The sequence below is a fragment of the Podarcis raffonei genome, chromosome 4 (assembly GCF_027172205.1).
Source record: "Podarcis raffonei isolate rPodRaf1 chromosome 4, rPodRaf1.pri, whole genome shotgun sequence".
NCBI lineage: Eukaryota > Metazoa > Chordata > Lepidosauria > Squamata > Lacertidae > Podarcis > Podarcis raffonei.
Window position 1 is genome coordinate 15,950,355 of NC_070605.1, and position 19,764 is coordinate 15,970,118.

General features: G+C 44.6%; 1 protein-coding gene across 5 annotated transcripts in view; it reads right to left on the bottom strand.

Annotated features, from left to right (window-relative positions):
* GRM5 (glutamate metabotropic receptor 5) overlaps window positions 1-19,764 on the bottom strand; it is a 259,147-nt gene that overhangs the window by 19,787 nt on the left and 219,596 nt on the right. For 3 of the 5 annotated variants that reach the window (XM_053385553.1, XM_053385550.1, XM_053385551.1), the window contains exon 8: window positions 16,260-17,199. In XM_053385553.1, the coding sequence (XP_053241528.1) occupies window positions 16,260-17,199 (940 nt within the window). Of the gene's footprint in view, window positions 1-10,492; window positions 10,594-16,259; window positions 17,200-19,764 lie in introns of all 5 variants that reach the window. The other 2 variants (XM_053385554.1, XM_053385555.1) reach the window with 1 other exon arrangement.

The window sequence follows — 19,764 nt, forward strand, 5'->3', positions numbered from 1 at the left end:
TTCCTGCATTGCTGGGGCTTGGACATAGATGACCACCAGGCTCCCTTCCAGCGTACAATTCTACAATATGAGATAAAGAAAGTTGGATGTACACCAAGGAATCCTAATAATAATAATAATAATAATAATAATAATAATAATAATAATAATTTATTTATACACCGCCCATCTGGCTGGGTTTCCCCAGCCACTCTGAGCGGCTTCCAACAGAATATTAAAATACAATAACCTATTAAACATTAAAAGTCTGGTAGTTGTTTTTCTCTTTGACATCTGGTGGGAGGGCGTTCCACAGGGTGGGTGCCACTACCGAGAAGGCCCTCTGCCTGGTTCCCTGTAACTTGGCTTCTTGCAGCGAGGGAACCGCCAGGAGGCCCTTGGCGCTGGACCTCAGTGTCTGGGCTAAATGATGGGGGTGGAGACGCCCCTTCAGGTATAATGGATCGAGGCCGTTTAGGGCTTTAAAGGTCAGCACCAACACTTTGAATTGTGCTCGGAAATGTACTCGTTTATTGTTTCTGTTTAATAAATCAATTGCATCGCACCACATGCCTCATATTTGGTTACACCGGGGTGGAGTATTCCGATAAATATTATCTGTGGAGGCAGCAGGGAGGTTATGTAAACACCCATCCAGAACTCATCTCAGAGCTAAGAGTGGGAAGGTGGTATAGAGCATCTCATAGCAGAGGGTGGAGGTGCCATGACAGGGAGATTTTGGCTCTGCTTCTCTCCCCTGATGGAAGTATTGGCAGCGGCTAGGTCTCCACTGGTTTCAGCAGAGCCCGAATGACACCATTGCTTCCCCATCTCTAATAAGCGTTGAAAGAAATACAGAGTTTCCTATGCCCACGTAGTTTCAAGAGACCCCATTTAAAGCCAAGCGTACCATTTCATTATCTAGTTGTTTAGTTGCATCTATGGGAGTAACCCTTTAAAAATAAAGCTGCTGTAATTAGACAATCACGTGTAACTGCCGCCTGTGCTTTGCACAAGCAAAAAAATGATTCCCCAGCTCCCTGCGAAGCGGTAATCTACAGGCAGAGGTCTGCCTGGGCACCGGACTGACACGTTCTTGCACGTATCTCCTCCTGAAAAGTGTCACTATAGAATAGATTACAGAGTGGCAAATTCTTATGACAGAATACCTGCAACTAGCAAAATTGAAATAGAAAAATTAGAGGAGTGTCAAACCAGGAGGTATATAGGGAATGGAAAATATTTAAAGAATACTTAAAAATGTACTGTACAAACAATAAGATACTTGCAGAAATAGAGTGATACTGTTAACCAAGAATTATATAAAATATAATTATGGATTTTATACACACACACACACACACACACACACACACACACACGCAACAAAATAATATGAATCTACGAAGGGATACAGATAATATAAGTGGTATAATGATAATTATTGGAAGTTATATATTTTAATCTGTCATATAAGTGTAATATGTTGTATTTGTTTATGTTTGTTTCTTTATCTTTTCTTATTTCATCGTTTCAATTCATTTGTATCGTTTTCTGTTTTATATGTTATGTAATTTGTGTATATTTGTCTATGTGAAAATTAATAAAGATTTTATTAAAAAAAGAAAAAAAGAATAGTTTCTATGACCTGTTCACAGAAGATCAGCATAGACACTGAAATGACCCCATACTGCATTTTTCAGTTTGAATGTATCAGCATCAGAACATACTGCATAGCTTGCTTGCAGAACACAGAATACAACAGAGTGACACTCAAGCTAAAAGCTGGTTTAGGTGATGTATCAGACAGTTCCCTGTCTGGTACACTTCATGTTTTGCTTGAACGATGCCTCTAGTTCAGTTCAGAACCTCAGATATATAAGCTAGGCACCAAAGGGTTCTTTAAACTAGGGTTACAGTTGCCAAAATGGAATACCTAGTTGCAATTTTTGGGGCCAAACAGCTCAAAAGTCGTATTTTTCAATATGGCTTTTTGGTTCCTGAAATTCATTCTGATTGCGCAGATAAAATATAACGGATAGAATTCTACGGGATGTGTTGCTAGCGTGTGGAAACAGGCAAGATTCAGGCATGCCCTTCCAGATGGTGGAGACATCAGGCGCCATTCTGGTGCCTGGGCATCTTCACTTGGTCGCAAGTGGCCGATAGCCAGATGCAAAATGCACCTGGCAAATTTCAAAGACTGTTTCCTGGCACCTCAAAGAACATCTCAGATAACAGCTCTCAGAAACTTGCCACTTTCCCGAGATTCCCAAAAGACCCACCAAGAGCAGATGTGGATGAGCTAGCCCAGCCTCCCCCAACCTGGTCTTCTCTAGATGCTTTTGGACTACAGCGCCCATAATCCCTGACCATTGACCATGCTGGCTGGGGCTGATGGGACCTAGAAGCCACAACGAGACTTGGCATCTCTACTTCCCACATACCATATATTTAATTAGGGTTTAATAAAAACCTATTTAAATATCAGCCCACTCCCAAATTGATCTGGGTATGGGGTGGTCCCTGGGTTGGCCTAGTCTCAGGGGCCTGGGTCAAGGCAATGGGCCAGATGCAGGGAGGGGACATCTGAGCACATGTCACCATGCCCAGTTGAACATTATGCTGCAGCATAGAATTAAAGAACCATTTAATGAGGGTGAAAGAGGAGAGTGCAAAATATGGCCTGAAGCTCAACATCAAAAAAACTAAGATCATGGCCACTGGTCCCATCACCTCCTGGCAAACAGAAGGGGAAGAAATGGAGGCAGTGAGAGGTTTTACCTTCTTGGGCTCCATGATCACTGCAGATGGTGACAGCAGTCACGAAATTAAAAGACGCCTGCTTCTTGGGAGAAAAGCAATGACAAACCTAGACAGCATCTTAAAAAACAGAGACATCACCTTGCCAACAAAGGTCCGTATAGTTAAAGCTATGGTTTTCCCAGCAGTGATGTATGGAAGTGAGAGCTGGACCATAAAGAAGGCTGATCGCCAAAGAATTGATGCTTTTGAATTATGGTGCTGGAGGAGACTCTTGAGAGTCCCATGGACTGCAAGAAGATCAAACCTATCCATTCTGAAGGAAATCAGCCCTGAGTGCTCACTGGAAGGACAGATCGTGAAGCTGAGGCTCCAATACTTTGGCCACCTCACGAGAAGAGAAGACTCCCTGGAAAAGACCCTGATGCTGGGAAAGATTGAGGGCACAAGGAGAAGGGGACAACAGAGGACGAGATGGTTGGACAGTGTTCTCGAAGCTACCAGCATGAGTTTGACCAAACTGCGGGAGGCAGTGGAAGACAGGAGTGCCTGGCATGGTCTGGTCCATGGGGTCATGAAGAGTCAGACACGACTAAACAACAACATAGTGGCAAAAAGACCACATTATGATTCAGAAAAGTCCTGATTCAAGAATCGTGACTGTGAACTCATTGAGAAGCCTCAGTCAATCCCCCCTCTCAATTTTGACTTAGAAAATGGGAGTGACAATCCTGAACTACCTTCCAGACCTTTTGGAAGGATTTCAAAAAGGTAGTATATAAGGGCCTTGAATGCATTAAAGAGTGATAAATATACCAATATATTTTCATTTTTTAAAAAAGTTTCTGAACTTGGATTTGAAGCAGTGCACTCCATTCATTCAGCCAAACAATTTGTATCACTCTGTCAAAAACGGTTTAATCAAATCTATGCCATGGAACACTCTCCGGCATGTAAATTAAAATCCATTGTAATCATAGTGTACAAGAAGCTCAATTCATTATACGATGGAGCATTTTTTTAAGAGCAATTCATCAAAATCGTTCAGATCTAATATCCTTCACACAATTTTACAAAGACAATCCAGCTATTCCTCTGCAACCCTTAATTTTAATTAATCACATTATCAAACTTGTCCAGAGAGGTACCTGAAATAAATTATCTATACGGAATGAATGAGTCTGACCATCAAACAACCTCCACACTCCTAGATTCTGCGGTACAGCAACCTGCGAGAAATATAAGCCATCCTCAAAGGAAGGTGAACACTGCGAGAGTTGGATGAGAACGGTGGCTCTGATCCAGTTTAAGCTGCTGCAACTACTTGTGCATAACACAAATAACAGAGTGGATGGGGATATATATCCCTAATAACCACAAAATGATCCTCCAATCAATGGGCATGAGGGTTGGATGAATGCTGTCAATTTCAGCATCTCACCATATCCCCAATCTTCATTTTGGATCTCTACATTTTCAGATCAGTTTGTCATTATTTTTTTTAAAAAAGAAGTCCTCGTGAAAATTCGCCAGCATTTTAGTGTAACTTTCTCCTAATGTACATTTTTGTAAGCAATTTACCTAATGTACACTTTTTAAAAACCTAATAATAAAGACTTTATGAATAATTTTCCCACTAATATATATGCATCATTGTGCACAACTAATGCAACAAAAAATGCATTTTTTTTGTACACATTACTTGCTGCAGCACAAAATTTGGATAAGTGTGAATTTTTTGAATTGTGGCTGTTGTTTCAGTTCACATATTGTTCTGGAAAGTGCAACCTAGTTAGGTTCGACTTTAAATGCAGGCTGAAATGAATTTCTCCTTCATACTTAATGGGAACCATGGTTCCCTGTGAAGGGAATTGTGAAATCCCAACAGATATCAAAGTGCATGTGAGATCCACACCATCTGCATTCCTTGTCACTTCTTCTGTTTTCAATGTCCAGGAGTGAGTGACGTCACCAGAAGCCCAGGTAACATGAGTGGCTAGAAGCACTTCGTCCCCAGCTGTGTCTGGTACGGTAGCTTCAGCCATTCCTGGACTGGGAGACCTTGACCCTGGAAGTTCAGGCATTGGTGACTTCAAGATTGGATTACTGCAACACCCTCTACACGGGCTTCCCAGTGTTAGAATTCCTGCTCCATGATTGCAGTCATGGGATTGTTGTCTTTCACATGATGGTATATGCTTTGACTCCACAGAGTGGGAAGTGAAGGAAACAGGATGTTTGTGTTACTGTGTTCCGTGAAGTGGGACTATTGTCCTTTGGTTTTTTTCTCTTTGCTGTCTGATGCTAGAGAGAGAGGGAGCCATGTTGCAGTGCTCCGTGTGTGTTTATATGTAAATAAAGTAGATTAGCCAAAATGCTGAGTTGCTGAGGTCTGTCACACAAGTTGCGCAAACTCTGCAGATCCCTAAGTGTGCCGGTGTTGGTTGGCATCGGTTGCTGTGATGTTCGGGCTGAAGAAAGCTTTTGAAGCTCCCGAACGATTGACCAGGAGGGAGGAAACATGCCTGTCAGGCATGTGTCTCTGCCAGAGTCCTGCTCGAGTGTAGGCTGAACTCCTGACACCCTTGTGCTTGATCCAGATACTGCAGTTAAATCCTCCTCTGTGAACCAGCCTATTGCAGGCTGGATTTGTCTTCCAGCCACCAAATTGGCCAATGGCCGCAGGAATTAGGGGGCCTTCTCTCTGGGCACGGGACTAACTGACCAATAGTGGTGCTTGGCCCTGCGCCCAGGGCAAGGATAAATTTCCAGCTTGCTGGGCCTTTGGCCTCTCTCTCTCTCTCACCATTGCAATGCTGTTGCTGAGAGGGAGACCCTGTCAGCATATGACACCTCTGCTTCGAGATCTGGTTGCTGATTTGTTAACTAAGCCTTGTTCAAGGTGTTACTATTGGTATATAAAGCTCTTAATGGCTTGGGACCAGTTACTTGAGAGCCAGTGTGGTGTAGTGGTTAAGAGCAGAGGACTCATAATCTGGTGAACCAGGTTCGCTTCCACACTGCTCCACATGCAGCTGCTGGGTGACCTTGGGCTAGTCACACACGTCTCTCAGCCCCACTCACCTCACAAAGTGTTTGCTGTGGGAGAGGAGGGAAAAGAATGTTAGCCACTACTCCTTCGGGTAGTGATAAAGCGGGATATTAAAACCAAACTCTTCTTACTTGCAGGATCTTCTTACCCCATACGTGCTCACTCAACCACTTTGATCTGCAGAACTGTTACAGGTACCACATAATACTTGTCCCGCTTTAGTTGAGATTTCCTGCATTGCAGGAACCCTTCCAATGCTACCATTCTATGATTCCATAACTTTTTAGTGTGACAGCACCCACCTTCGGAACTCCCTGCTTATTGACAGCAGGCAGAAGCCTTCGCCGTTCTCTTGCCAGTCCCTCTAAATAATATTTTTCTTTAGGCCAACTTATCCAGGCACATGGATACAGGCATGCTTTAATCTTTGTTCTTTGGTGATTTTTAATTATCTTCAAATGCCTTCAGCTGTTTCTAGCTGTTTTTATTCATTACATTACTTCTTGTACACCACTTAGAGGTTTGTCTACAATCAAGCGGCATATAAATTTTGTTAAATAAATAAATGTTGCTGACGTAGCCTAAATAGCACTATCTTTGCAGAAGAGGGTAGACCAGGGCAATGCCAAGATTTGTAGAAGCGCATTAAAAAGCTTTTGAACGAAACCATAACTGAAAGAGCCCAGCAAGGAAGGAGCATTTCTCAGTCAGGTGGAGATTGAGCATGCTCAGTAGTCACAGAGTACTGACTGACAGTCGGGGGCGGCAGCACTGAAGATAGACAACCAGGGTAAAATAACAGAATGGAATGCAGTGGAGTTTCGTGAATGGTGTGCATGCCTGGCTGAATGGAATGTGCACTCGACACTGCAACATTTTGTTGCAGCCCCCACCACCTATACTTCTAAAGCGGTTCTTTCTTTTCTCTTTTAAATGCACCACTTCATTCCAGGGGTCTTTGTAGTCTTTGAAATATTTTCAGTGCGGTCCGCCTATAAACCAATTAAGCGCTGTTTTGTCAAAATCAGTTTTGTCTCCATGCAACACCACTCTCAGATCCCCAGGGATCTGGATATTTGCTCTCACTGTCGCTGGCAATTTTACATCTGTGGACTCTATCTGCCAGTGAGGTTTTAGATTTGGATGGCTTTAAAGGGGGGGATTAGACAAATTCATGGAGGATAAGGCAAATCGATCATTACTAGTTGCGATAGATATGTATTGCCTCTGGTATCAAAGGTATGGAGTACCCTGCTCTATACTGAGTCAGACCACTGGTGCCTCTACTTCAGCACTGTCTACACTGGCAAGCAAAGGCTCCTCCGTGTTTCAGGCAGGTGACATTCCAACCTCGCCTAGGGATGCTGGGATTTGAACCAGGGACCTTATGCATTCAAAGCTCTACCACTGAACTACAGTCCTTCCCAGGAGCACATTGCTCACTATGCCTCTGAGTACAAGATTGCTATTGCACACATGCTTTGCTTGTTTCCCAGGTACAGCTGGTAGGCCACTGTGAAAACAGAATGCTAGAACAAACCAGCAGTAAATCACACTGTCAAAGCTGGACTTAACTCTTTATTAGCCAAAACACGTACTTCACACACTTGGCTGAGTGTCAGGCCTAATGAGCACAGCAGTTCATCTCTGGTAGGTCTGGCCCCATGGATCTGTTGCTCAGACTGAAAGTCCCTGTCTCCCCAAAGCCATCTAAGTCCCCTCCGCTCCAGGGCCTTCCCCAAGCAATCAGAGACTCTGCCTGCTTGCAGCCTGCTGCTGCTCAGCTCATTTCAGCTCTCTTCTGGTTCTGGGAGACAAGGGAGAGGGAAGCTTGTTGCAGCAGGAGAGGGAGACACCTGTGACTCTTCAGCAGCCTGACTCATCTCTGCCTCTTGGCCTCTCTCCTCTCACTCCCCAGTTTCAGCATCTGCCTCTTAATTCTGGATTTGTCGCTGCCACAGACTCTCCCAGCTCACTAAGCCCTGTTACCTCTTCAGCTTCTGACATCTCCTCTTCCCAGTCCTCTCCCATTGTCTCCCCAGGCTCTGAAGCTTCTTCCCTTGGTGGTTCCCCAGCTGGTTCCTCCCACCATTCCTCTACATGCAACCAGTTCATGACAACTAGATGTGCCTTCGGTCTGATCCAACAGACCAACGTTTTTCAACATTGAAAAAGGCTGCTTTGCACAGACCAAGGACCCATCTAGTCCAGCATCCTGTTCTCAGAGTGGCCAACCAGATGCCTATAGGAAACCCACAAGCAGCACTGGAGTGAAAGAAACCCACTTGTAATTTCCCCACTTGTGATTTCCAGCAACTAGCATTCACAGGCATACACGCTCAGTGGAGATAGAACAATAGCCAGCATGGCTAGTACTGATTGATTCTTAGGTCCTTACAGGTCAAAGAATAGCCATTCATTTTTATATCGGACACAATGGAGAAGGCCTTTTCAAAAATGATGCCCACCATGTCTGATATTTGTATGTCAGTGTATTAAAAGTGCAGCCGTATCTATGCCTACATACAATTGCTATCCAGTAAATCAGAGACATCATTTCAATCAACTAGCAGATTCTTAAACGGATTTACCTAAACAATTAAACAACTCATTGCTTTATTGAGCGGTCACAAAATTTAGCTTGCAAACTTGTCAGCCCTTATCCTTGATGAATGGTAAAGGCACACAGCAGAACACGCTCCCAAAGCACTTTTAAAAAATCCATTCCCTTTTCAAGGGCCACACATTAGCTGTCATGTGCTGAGAAGGTTAAGTTCTATTCTCTCCTGGAGAGAGCAAGCAAAACTCAAGACTGCAGCCCTGGCTAATTCAGGGGCTGTAATTGAGACCCTTAACCAACAGAGGGAGGGAGGGAGAGGGAAGGAAAAGTCACAGGCATCGTAGCCAGGCCAGGGTCCTTCATAGGAAAGCCCCCTGGCTTTTTCCATCGGATGTTTTTCAGCACAGAAGGTGTGTTGTTGCGGGGGTGGGGAGTCGTATGGGAGATGACCCTTAAGAACTGCAGGAAAGTTAGAAATCAGTGGATGAAGGTGGGGAAAGCACAGTCTATGCCCCACCCATCTGACTGGGTTGCCCCAGCCACTCTAGCCAGCTTCCAACATATGTGAAACCATAATAAAACATCAAAACTTCCCTATACAGGGCTGCCTTTAGATGTCTTCTAAAGGTTACTTATCTCCTTGGCTCAAGGAGTTGCAGAATTCCGCACCCTCCGGTGAAAATAGGGATGTCCTAAGGAAAAGCGGGACATTCTGGGATCAAATCAGAAAATGGGATGGCTTCTGTAAATCTGGGATCGTCACTGGGAAATAGGGGCACTTGGAGGGTTTGAGATGGGCTTCAGGGGAGATGAAGCATTCAAAACAAACACATCTGCTCAAATGACTGCAAGCCGAATTGAGGTGAGCAAACATGCTGTAAGCAGGCTCCTTTGCACTGATTCTGTTCATACCCCCAAACCCTAGCTGGTCCTCTGCCCCATTTCCCTATGGATCTGATGAACCGTCAGCCAGAGAAACAAAAAATGCTGATATTACTGTCAGAATATTCTTGATTCTGGGCTGCAAAGTCTTCAGCGCAGTTGAGTGAGGCAACTCGGGGGTTCAAGAACATTCGAAAAAGCCTTTGAGATTTCCCCACGTAGTCAAAGGCAATGTTTGCAAGCCCTCCAGTAATTTTTGAAGGGAGATGAAGGATAGCCACGCATTCCTAGTGGGCTCTCTCTCTCTCTCTCTCTCTCTCTCTCTCTCTCTCTCCTAGGTGGAGTCTTGCCCTTACCGCAACTGTTATGGCCCAGTGTCTCTGCTGCCCTAGAACTTTACAGGACTCTTGCCTTAAACTGCATCCTACGCAGAAAGGAAAAGGAGAAAAGGCCACGCAAACCTGCGCTCTGTTTCCTGCTTTTGTTCACTCTCATTCTCAGCCTGACAACATGCCAACTTCTGAACGGAGCCCTGGCGCTATCTCTTTGACAAGCCTTTGAAGCAACGTGGCCGGGCCAACAATTAGCATCAAAAGAGCACTGTAGTAATGATAGAGGTTCTTCTATGCCCTGGCGTGACTTAAACTACATGTTTCTTTAAGAACTGGCATGACTCACTCCTTTACAACACTCTGTACCATCTAAATATAGCCACATCATTCCAATTCAACGCCCCCTCCCAGTTTTTTGTTTTTTGTTTTGCATTGTTTTGTTTTGGCTTCCAGTCACCTCAGTGTTGGCTTGAATGGATTCTTGAGCCGGCTGCCAAACATCAAACAGACCCATGATTTATACTTTGGAATTATTTACAGGTTGATCATTAAATAAGAAGCGGTCTGCGTTCCTGTGCTTGAGAAGGTAATCTGCCAAATTTAACATAATAGAACGCTGTCCCACCTGCTGTTGTAAAAGTTTGACAGACTGACAGCTGTTTTCTGGAAGAGTGGTCTCTGGGGTTTTGTAATGGGTTCCTTGGCAGGCAGGCATCCAACAGATGAAGCTTTCCCTAGCCCGGCAGTTCTGCTCCAAGAGAGGGAGCCTTTCAGCCTTTCCAAAGAGTGGTGCGCCGAAACCTGTCCTCCGATTTTGTGAAAAGTTTCCCATTCCTGCAAAAGAGGCTTCTGTCTCCTTCGCTCTGCCTCATTGTCAGGAGGAAGCTAGGAAATTTCTTTACCATTTCTGTGCGTTGAGCTTACCTTATCGCTGCAAGGTGGCTGGGGGTGGTGCGTGTCTTTTCCTGTCCATTAACCATTTCTGCAGCACTCTGCAGCCTCCACGGCTGCCAGCGTTTCCTGATCTGAAAAAGCCCCATGGGAGCAGTTACCTCGTGACATCTTCCCCCTGGGCTTCATCTCAAAGGGTGGGGAAGCCAGGGGAAAACAGGCAACTGAGTGCCTGAGATCAGTGCACCTGCTGATTTTGTTTTCAAGGGTGCAATTGTATGGCAAGGTCTGCTCCAGCTCAGCAGGCTAATTCCCTGTCTCAGCTGCTGTTAAGTCCCCAACCCTGTCTCAGCTGAAGATACACCAGAGTAACTTGCTCACCTGAGCTCTGCCAGGGCCCAGCCGACTGACCTGAAATCTATTGAAAGGGGCATTCTAGGTTGTGATACGGGTGGAACCAGAAAGGGGAGATTTAAGCTGGACCCTAAGCCTGTGTAGCTCGGTTGTATGACCTGGCAACTCAGAGTAGAACATTATTTTAAAGGCTTGTTTTCCCTCTGCCAGGCTTAGGAAGAGCAGCAGCAACCCTGCTGCTGAATGAGTTTTGTATATGGCGTAACATTACGCTGGCTTAACTTACAGTGGCTTCTTGTGCTACCTAAGCAAAGTCCTTCCTTTTGAAAAGAATTCCCATGCCAATGGCTTTAAAAGACTTTACTTTGAGCCATCCCACCATCCCTTCCTTACAGGAAAGTCAAGAAATCGTGGGCACCCAGGAAGAGTGTCGACTGTGGTGTCATGGTTAGATCACTGGACTAGGACCTGGGAGACCAGGGTTCAAATCCCTGCTCAGTCATGAAGCTCACTGGGTGAACTTAGGCCAGTCGTTCTCAGCCTGAACTACCTGACATGGGATAAACTACCTGTTGTGAGATAAAATGGAGCAAGGGGAGAGCTGTTTACACCACCTTGAGCTCCTTAAGGTGCAAATGTAATAACCAGTTCTGGCCCCTCTCAGGTAGGCACCATTGCCATGACAGTGGAACCTTGGGTTACACACCTCCCCCTTTGTGTATGCTTCAGGATACGCATGCGGCAAACCCGGAAGTCACAGAAAGGTTTCCGCCAGCCGCACCTGCGCGGAATTGGGCTACCGCCACGTGCACCTGTGCAGAACAGGTGCCTCTGGATACGAATGTTTCAGGTTAAGAACAGACCCCCGAAATGAATTAAATTCGTATTCAGAGGAGTTCATGGTGAGTTCCAGCACCTCTTTTTTCTAGAAAAATAGCACTGGTAATAACTAACAAACTAAATACTAGAGAGATGATTCCTAGGATGAACCAAAGGGACACTCGCAAGCACCGTAAAGCAACCTTGAGGCTAAGGTCAACTTAGCAAAAAACCAAAACAAACACTCAAATCCATACCAAAAAGATTTCAACCCACCCATGAAAATGTCGCTGAAATTTCCCCTCCCCTAATTTTCAAATGCAGTTCCCTTTATTGTTGGTTAATGGAAAACGGTAGAGAAAAAGAGAGGAGAGATTTTCAGCACGTCACTGGTGCAAAGCACAGTCTAAGGCTGGAATAGGGAACTTGTGGCCTCACAGCTCCCATAAGCCCTGGCCAACAGGGCCAATGGTCAAAGATGAAGGGAGTCAGCGCCCCACAACATCGGGGTGGGGTCGGGGTGGCACCAGGTTCCCTGCCCCTGATGCGGAAGAAGCAGCTTCAGGTCTCGAGAGCAGGAGGAAAGGAACAAGTATGGAAGCTGTGTGGCCACAGGAAGTGATGTCAGCATGAGGACAGTTCAAGTTCAGCAGACTGTTAAGAAGCGACCAGAATAAATAATGACAGGCGAGGGGGGGGGGAAGAGAGTCAAAGAGTAGGAAGGAACGGCATGCGAAGAGCAAAATGTATACTAGTTGAATCACTTGGAAAACACTCATGGAAATTCCAAAAATAGCTCCTAATGATCCTATCTACTGAATGGTGAATGATTAATTTCTGGTTACGAAGCAATTATGTTGTCTTTTCACAGTGCAGGGAGCTACAGTAAGCCCACAGCGTGCTTGACAATCGGCAGAGAGAAAGGGATTTTGGATTAACAGCTTCAAAGACAAGAGGAAGCAATTTGCACTCCTTGTGTTTTTACAGGCTCTTGTTTGTCTCCTTCTGGCATATGCGCGGCTGACTCAACAGGTCTGGATGGGCCAGTAATGGAGCCTGCCCCGTATTTCCTTTTCCTTTACAAACAGGCACGTCAGTACTTTGGACAGGAAGGATGGCTGACTTACTGTACATTTAGCCGCACATCTGCAGCTGCTGGTTGTTCAGGTTTTGCTTAGTCTAATCAGGTCACGTTACAAATGCATTGTTGATACTGATCTTGAAATGCTCTCGAAACATGTTCCTCTTATCTTAAAACTTATCCCCCGCCTCTGCTCGGGAAGGTCACTACAATCTGCTAATGGAACCCAGTTAGCTTTGCTGGGCCTCATATTTATCAGCTTGCGACATACCCTCCAACATTTCTCCAGTGAAAATGGGGATGTCTTATTCAACAACAACAAGAATATTAATAATACCCCTCCCATCTGACTGGGTTGGCCAGTCATTCTGGGCAGCTTCCAACATACCCATCAACATTTCTCTGATGTAAATAGGGACGTCCTAAGGAAATACCAGGATCAAATCAGAAACTGGAATGCCTTCTGTAGATCCAGGATTGTCCCTGGAAAATAGGGACACTTGTGGGGAGTCTTTCGTGGGAGCCACACAGAGGGTGGCTTTTTCACTCATGGCACCAGTGTTGTGGAAAGCCCTTCCTGGCTGAAATGCAAGAGGCCACATCAATATTTTGCTGGCTTCTGATGACACACTTGTTTAGTCCAGCATTCCTTTGAATTGAAATTCTGAGTGTATTATTTTAACTGGGGGTTGTTGTTTTTTGGTGGGGGACAGCCAACTGCTTTAATTTTGTCATGTTCTTTAATCGCTTGTTTCATTGTATGTTTTAATTAAGCGTTCTTTAGTGCCCCGAGGGAACTGTTATTGTGCATTTTAATCATGTACTGATGTTAAAGTTGTAAGCCACACTTAGAAGCAATTTTGGCAGTATGAATAAATACAAACAAGTGATACTGATTACTTTTATGTATTTCTGTTATTGTTTGCTTTACCTTGTGTAATCAACGGTTGCCAACCTTTTACCGGCCAGTGGGCACATTTGGAATTTTGTGCAGAGGAAGTCAGTAACAAAATGGCTGCCGCAGGAATGTGGCACAACACAAAATGGCAGCCAAGGCTACGTGGCATAACACAAAATGCCGACCACAGATAAAAGAGCAGGAGAAAAGAGCCAAGAGCTACCAAATGGTGTGGAGATGGAAGAAAAACACCTGCACCAGCCACCGCCACACATACTCACAGAGAGAAGCTCTTTGTACCTCTCCTCTGTTCAGAATGGGAGGGTGGGCAACCAGCCCTGGCATGCAGTGGAACTTGGGCATGCCTAAGAGGGCATGTTCAGTGTAGGATTGTTTAAGCCTGTGCAATGAGGAACTCAGCAAGAAGAGCCAATTATTTCCAGTGCATTGCAGGGGTTTAAAAGGATTTTTACTGAGACTTTTTGTGGGTACCAGAGAAGGTACTGGCAGGCACACTGGTACCTGTTTTAAGGATATTAGATGTTTAATTTTCCTGAAATGGGAATATTGATTTGAGTTGTTATGTGTATTTTTAAAAAGAGGGAGGGGGCGTTGTCACGGTACACCTCTCATATGATTGGCTAATAGTCACATGGGAGGCACGCTTTGACAGTTTGTGACTGTCTGTCTTTCTGTTACTGGTCGCTGTTACTGTATCTCTGTGGTGTGTCTGTGAGGAGAATACAGGACACAGTAAAAGACAGTGTGTCTCTGCCTGTAATAAGTCATACAGAAGGTGATCCCTATAATGTAAACAGGGAGACTTCTGTCCTGGAGATTTCTTTATAAAGAAAGAACTCTTTGATGAGCTAAAGAGTGAAGTGGGAACTGAGATTGGACCCATGTTTGTATGAACATGAGAATGTAAATATTTTCTTCATTTAAATATTTATTAAAATAATTTATTCAGTTACCCAGAAGAGTTATTAGGTTTTTTTCTTTCTTTCTGTAAGCTACTCTGCCACTTGACATCAAGTTTATTTGTTTTCAATTACCCAATAATAACAACCTGCACATTGGTGACCCCGGCTGCATATTGTGAGCTACCTTCACCCCAGTTTCCTATATTCAGGGTCTAGCATATGAATTAAAGCAGGATCTGGGTGCCTTGGTCATCCAGATGTTGTTGGACTCCAACTCCCATCATTCCTCACCATTGGCCATGCTGGCTGGGGCAGGTGGGAGATGGAGTTCACTGACACCTGGAGGGCAACAGGTTCTCTCTCAATTAAAGTCCAGTCTATTTTAAGTATGATGCATAGGCCTGAGTTGGATGCGCCCACATCCCACAACGCAAACTTATGTAGTTCATGAAGTGTGTAAAAGATGTAGGCGTTTGGGAGATAGATGCAAATGACATGGGTCTTTTCTGTTATCCCCCAGCAAAAATATGGTGGCAAAGACACCAGGGACTAGCCTCATCCATTGAGTTTCAATATGCACATACTGACAATAACTGGGTAAGTCAACACCTCAGAAAGAATGGGCTTCCAGAAGAGCATGTGCAGAAGGCCAGGCAGCCATCTTAACAAGAGATTACAGGACTGCTATGTTAAGTTATTCTTTCAGAAGTGGTCCTTTGCATACATTCAGTGCTATATTAGCTGTTCTGTCCAACTAGTGCTGTGCTGAAAATTTCTCATCTTTTTTTTTTTTTTTTGCAACTGTTCCCCATCAATTAATAAGAAAAGAAATTGCATTCAAAAATTATGGGAAGAGAAAGTGATCAGTGAAGCTCTCAAGGATGGGGAGACAGGATTTGCTTCATGCTTTTATCATACTTTTGAGGTGGTTGAGGGATGTTGTGTGTGTGTCCTACCATTCATTCTGTAAATCATCTCACCAGTGGCTTGCGCCCTGCACCCTTCCCAGGTGCCCATGCTACAGTTAAAGCTCATAGGAAGGCATGATGAAGCAATTAGATCAGGAAGTGTGGGCAACTGGGGAGGCTGCAGAATGCTGGAGAAATATTTATGGAGAGAGAGGAAAAAACTCCACACACCACCCTCAGACACCTCACAACAATAAAGTAAGCTCAAAAGTCTGAACTCACTGAAATTCTAAAGTGCCATGAGAATGAATGGGGGGAAATTGAAGTCTTTTTCACAGGGGAAGGATAATTTCAAGAAATCAGAGGACAGGTTTCAACACAGCACAAGACTAAATTATTTGCCTTCAACTGGTGGTTCCGGAGTCATAAACGGATCATGATCGGACCTAGCATGGATTGTATCAGTGCTATTGATATAAGCGGAAAAGGCTGATAGAAGGAAACAGAGATAAGAGAAAAGTAGGAGACAGAGGAAAAAAGAAAGGGAAAGAAGGAACAGATCTAGAAAGATAAAGTAAACAGAAAATTAATTTGAAAGTTAAATTATTCAATGCAGCTCCCATGTTGCAGGTTGGGCTGAAAGGTGGATTCTGAATTTTAAAGGCAGAATCCAGCTAGACCACCCAGAATAATTTCACCCTTGTTGGGACGCAGGGCAAGGCCGGGGTGATCAAATTCAGGATGGTCCCTCATATCCCTTCTCCTGCAGCCCCGGGAAAACCTGCACTCCAAAGCCCTCTATTTTAGCAAGTGTTACCTTAGAGTCTCTCCAGATGACCCCCGCCTTTTCCAAAGGTTGACCAAGCTGCTTGAGCGGCTGGTGGCAGAAGATGACTTCCCGTCCCCCACGTGCATGCGGACCACGGTCGAGGTGGTGAATGCGCTGCGCACATTCCTCTCGGGCTTGGCAAGGATGATGTAGACCTTTGGCACGAACATGCAGCCGAGAGCCACCGTGGCGCTCAAGCTGACAGAGAAACACATGGTGATGATCTTATAGTTGCTCCCAAAATAGATCGGCACGAAAGCCAGCCAGATGATGCAAGTGGTGTACATGGTGAAGGCGATGTACTTGGCCTCATTGAAGTTGGCGGGGACGTTTCTGGTCTTGAACGCATAGAAGGTGCAGCTCAAGATGAGCAAGCCATTGTATCCGAGGGGAGTCACGACCCCCAGGTTGGTGGTGTTGCAGATCAGGTACACTTCTCGGATGCTTGGGTAATCGTGCTTTATATTGGGCGGCTCCATGATGAAAAGAGCAACGATGATGCCCAGTTGGACGCATATCAAGATAAACGCGATGACCAGCTGGGCACAGGCGCTCATGAAGCGAGGTTTCTTGGTGCAGATCTTCTTCTTGCTGCCGGCGAGGATCCTCGCGATGCGGTTGGTTTTCGTCACCAGCGCAGAGTAGCTCATAGCCGGGGAGAGGCCAATGCCGATTCTCTGAAGGTAGCAGTAGATCTGCTGAGGCTTGGCGATGAGGCAGAAAGTGCAGAGGTAACCCAGAAATATGCCGGCCAAGATGATGTAACAGAGTTCTCGGCTGGACGACTTGACCACCGGAGTGTCGCGGTACATGATGAAGACCGCGGTGACAAACATGGTAGCCAGGAGACCCAAGCAGGCGAAAACAACGGCAGCAATTGGTTCCGGGTCGCCCCAGCGGAGGTACTGGACTGGGATTAAATCACAACCTGGCACGGAGAGGAAGGAAAAATAAGTCAGTGAGGAAGAAGCCTCGGAGTAAAGAACTGAAGACAACTGTGTATGCAACAACGGCAGTGAGGATTTTGCAGAAGTGGAAGGAAACAGCAATGCCCACAAAAGTAGAATGGATTAACAAACTAATGGACTATACCAAAATGGCAAAACTAACTGCTAGACTAAGAGACTCTAACAATGAGGTGTTTGTAGAAGACCAGAACCCCTTTTCGGATTACTTAAGTAAATGCTTTGATTCTTTTTCAAGACGAAATGGATTTATATCTCAAGCAACAGAAGAACAAGAATATGTTATTTTCAGGTTTATATTTTATACTTTGCGTAATGTTAGAAACAAATGGGCAGTTCAGAGAGCGGAGATATAACGTCTTATCAAGTGATATGGGAAGTCACAGAAAAGTAAGAATGTGTTTTTTTAAAGATGCATTATGTGGATTTTTTTTTTTAAAAAAAAGAACCAAAGGCATCACACAGGTGTTCTTAACTTGTTGCGGAGCTGGTATATAAATTCCTCTATGCCATTTGCCTACTGTTTCGTTTGGGGGAGATGCAAAACCTCTGCAGCAGACACAGCTCGTGTTTTGCCATCTTGTTCTTCCAAAATGTGTTAACACAGACACACACCCACACACACCCACACCCACACACCATTAACATGCTTTATGGAATATGGCAAAGTGGGGCCTTGCTGCAGTACTTTTTCAAACCAAAGGCTTTGTTTTTCAAGCATCCTCTCAGGCTCCTTGACATACACGTAAACTCTTGCAGTGGGCATGCCAAATGATGATCATTTGTATTGTTATTATTTAAATGTATATCCCACCTTTCTTCCCAAAGGAGTCAGTGAGGCAAATGCACAAAGGATTAAAAACATCTAAAATGCAGGTGCAAACTGGGAAATTGTTTCAGAAGAGGGTGGTCTTCAGCAGATGCCGAAAGGCAACAGAAAAGGGCCTGACTCATATTTGATGAGAGGGAATTCCAAAGGAACTGGCCTGTGCAAATCCAACTGGGAATTCAATGTCCACAAAAAGAAATTTCTCAGAAAACCACTTCCCGCTTTCCTGACTTCATGCAGATTTCCTAGTTTGATATAATCCTCCTCGGGGCAGTTGACAGCAGCTCCTTGATTGTTACTCATAAAGCTGATAGTTGATTGCTCTTCTAAGCTTGTCGTTGCTGTTCTTTGGGGCCCCCTGTTGAGTCCTTACAAGCCAGCTGGCATTGGGTTTTCTCATATCTTAAACTACTTGATGCTCAGTCAAGTATTCAGCTCCTTGAGAAAACCTCACCTGTGCTCTCACAGTCCTCTCGATTGCATTTCCAGTGCACTTTATAACTGAACACCAGTCATCCTTTCAATTATTAAAAGCAACACACACGCTCCCAGTCAACCTTGTCACAAGAGGTAGAATTATATTCTCCATTAACAGCTGCCTTTCATCCTCTCCCACTCTGTAGTTTAATGGAAAGTAAATCCTATGGAATTCAATGGAGCCTACTTCCAGGTTAGGATTGCAGCTTAAATCAAACCAACACATTGAATCTTGACCAAGATAGATTCCTTCCTTCCTTCCTTCCTTCCTTCCTTCCTTCCTTCCTTCCTTCCTTCCTGTGACCCAGAACATCATAAATGGTTCCCCCACATGCTATCCCACTAACAGCTCTGTAAGGTAGGTTAAAGTTGAGAAACAACCAATGCACTTCATGGAGTTTGGAATCAGGATTTTCCTACCCTATCCTTCCTCTAAACAAAATATATTTATTCCCCTTCCAGTAGCACCTTAGAGACCAACTAAGTTTGCTATTGGTATGAACTTTCGTGTGCATGCACACTTCTTCAGATTTCGTATGCATGCACACGAAAGCTCTTACCAATAACAAACTTAGTTGGTCTCTAAGGTGCTACTGAAAAATTTTTTATTTTATTTTGTTTCGACTACAGCAGACCAACATGGCTACCTACCCGTAACTTCCTCTAAACGTTACACCAGCCTGGTTCTTTACTTCATATTCACACTATTTATTCACAGACTGAAGCTGCTTTGGGGGGAACAATGAATCGAAACACAACATTGAGTAAGAAACGAGATGACAGATACATGGTAGATATGGATTGTGGTTATTTTGTGTACGCTGCTTTCCAAACCAGAGGTAGGAGTGCACTGGATGCAGAATAAATGGGAGTGTGTACTCCCATTTATGAAGAGAATCCAGTCATGCCATATAGAATACTGAGTAATAACTTTTGTGACGGCTAATTGCAGATTGCGTGAATGGTACATTGGTTATTTTCTTCCAAGGAACTCAAAGTAGCATGCATGGTTCTCCTCCTGCCCATTTTATCCTTGTGAGGTACCTTAAGCAGAGAGACAGCGACTGGCTGGAGTTAACCCAGTGAACTTCATGGCTGAGCAAGGATTTCAATCCTGGCCTCTCAGGTCCTAGTTTGACAGTCTAACCACCACACCTGGTTCTCTGTTAGGGACCTGTTTTGAGGATAATCAACTTGTCTAGATCGGTCTGGAGGGATTTGT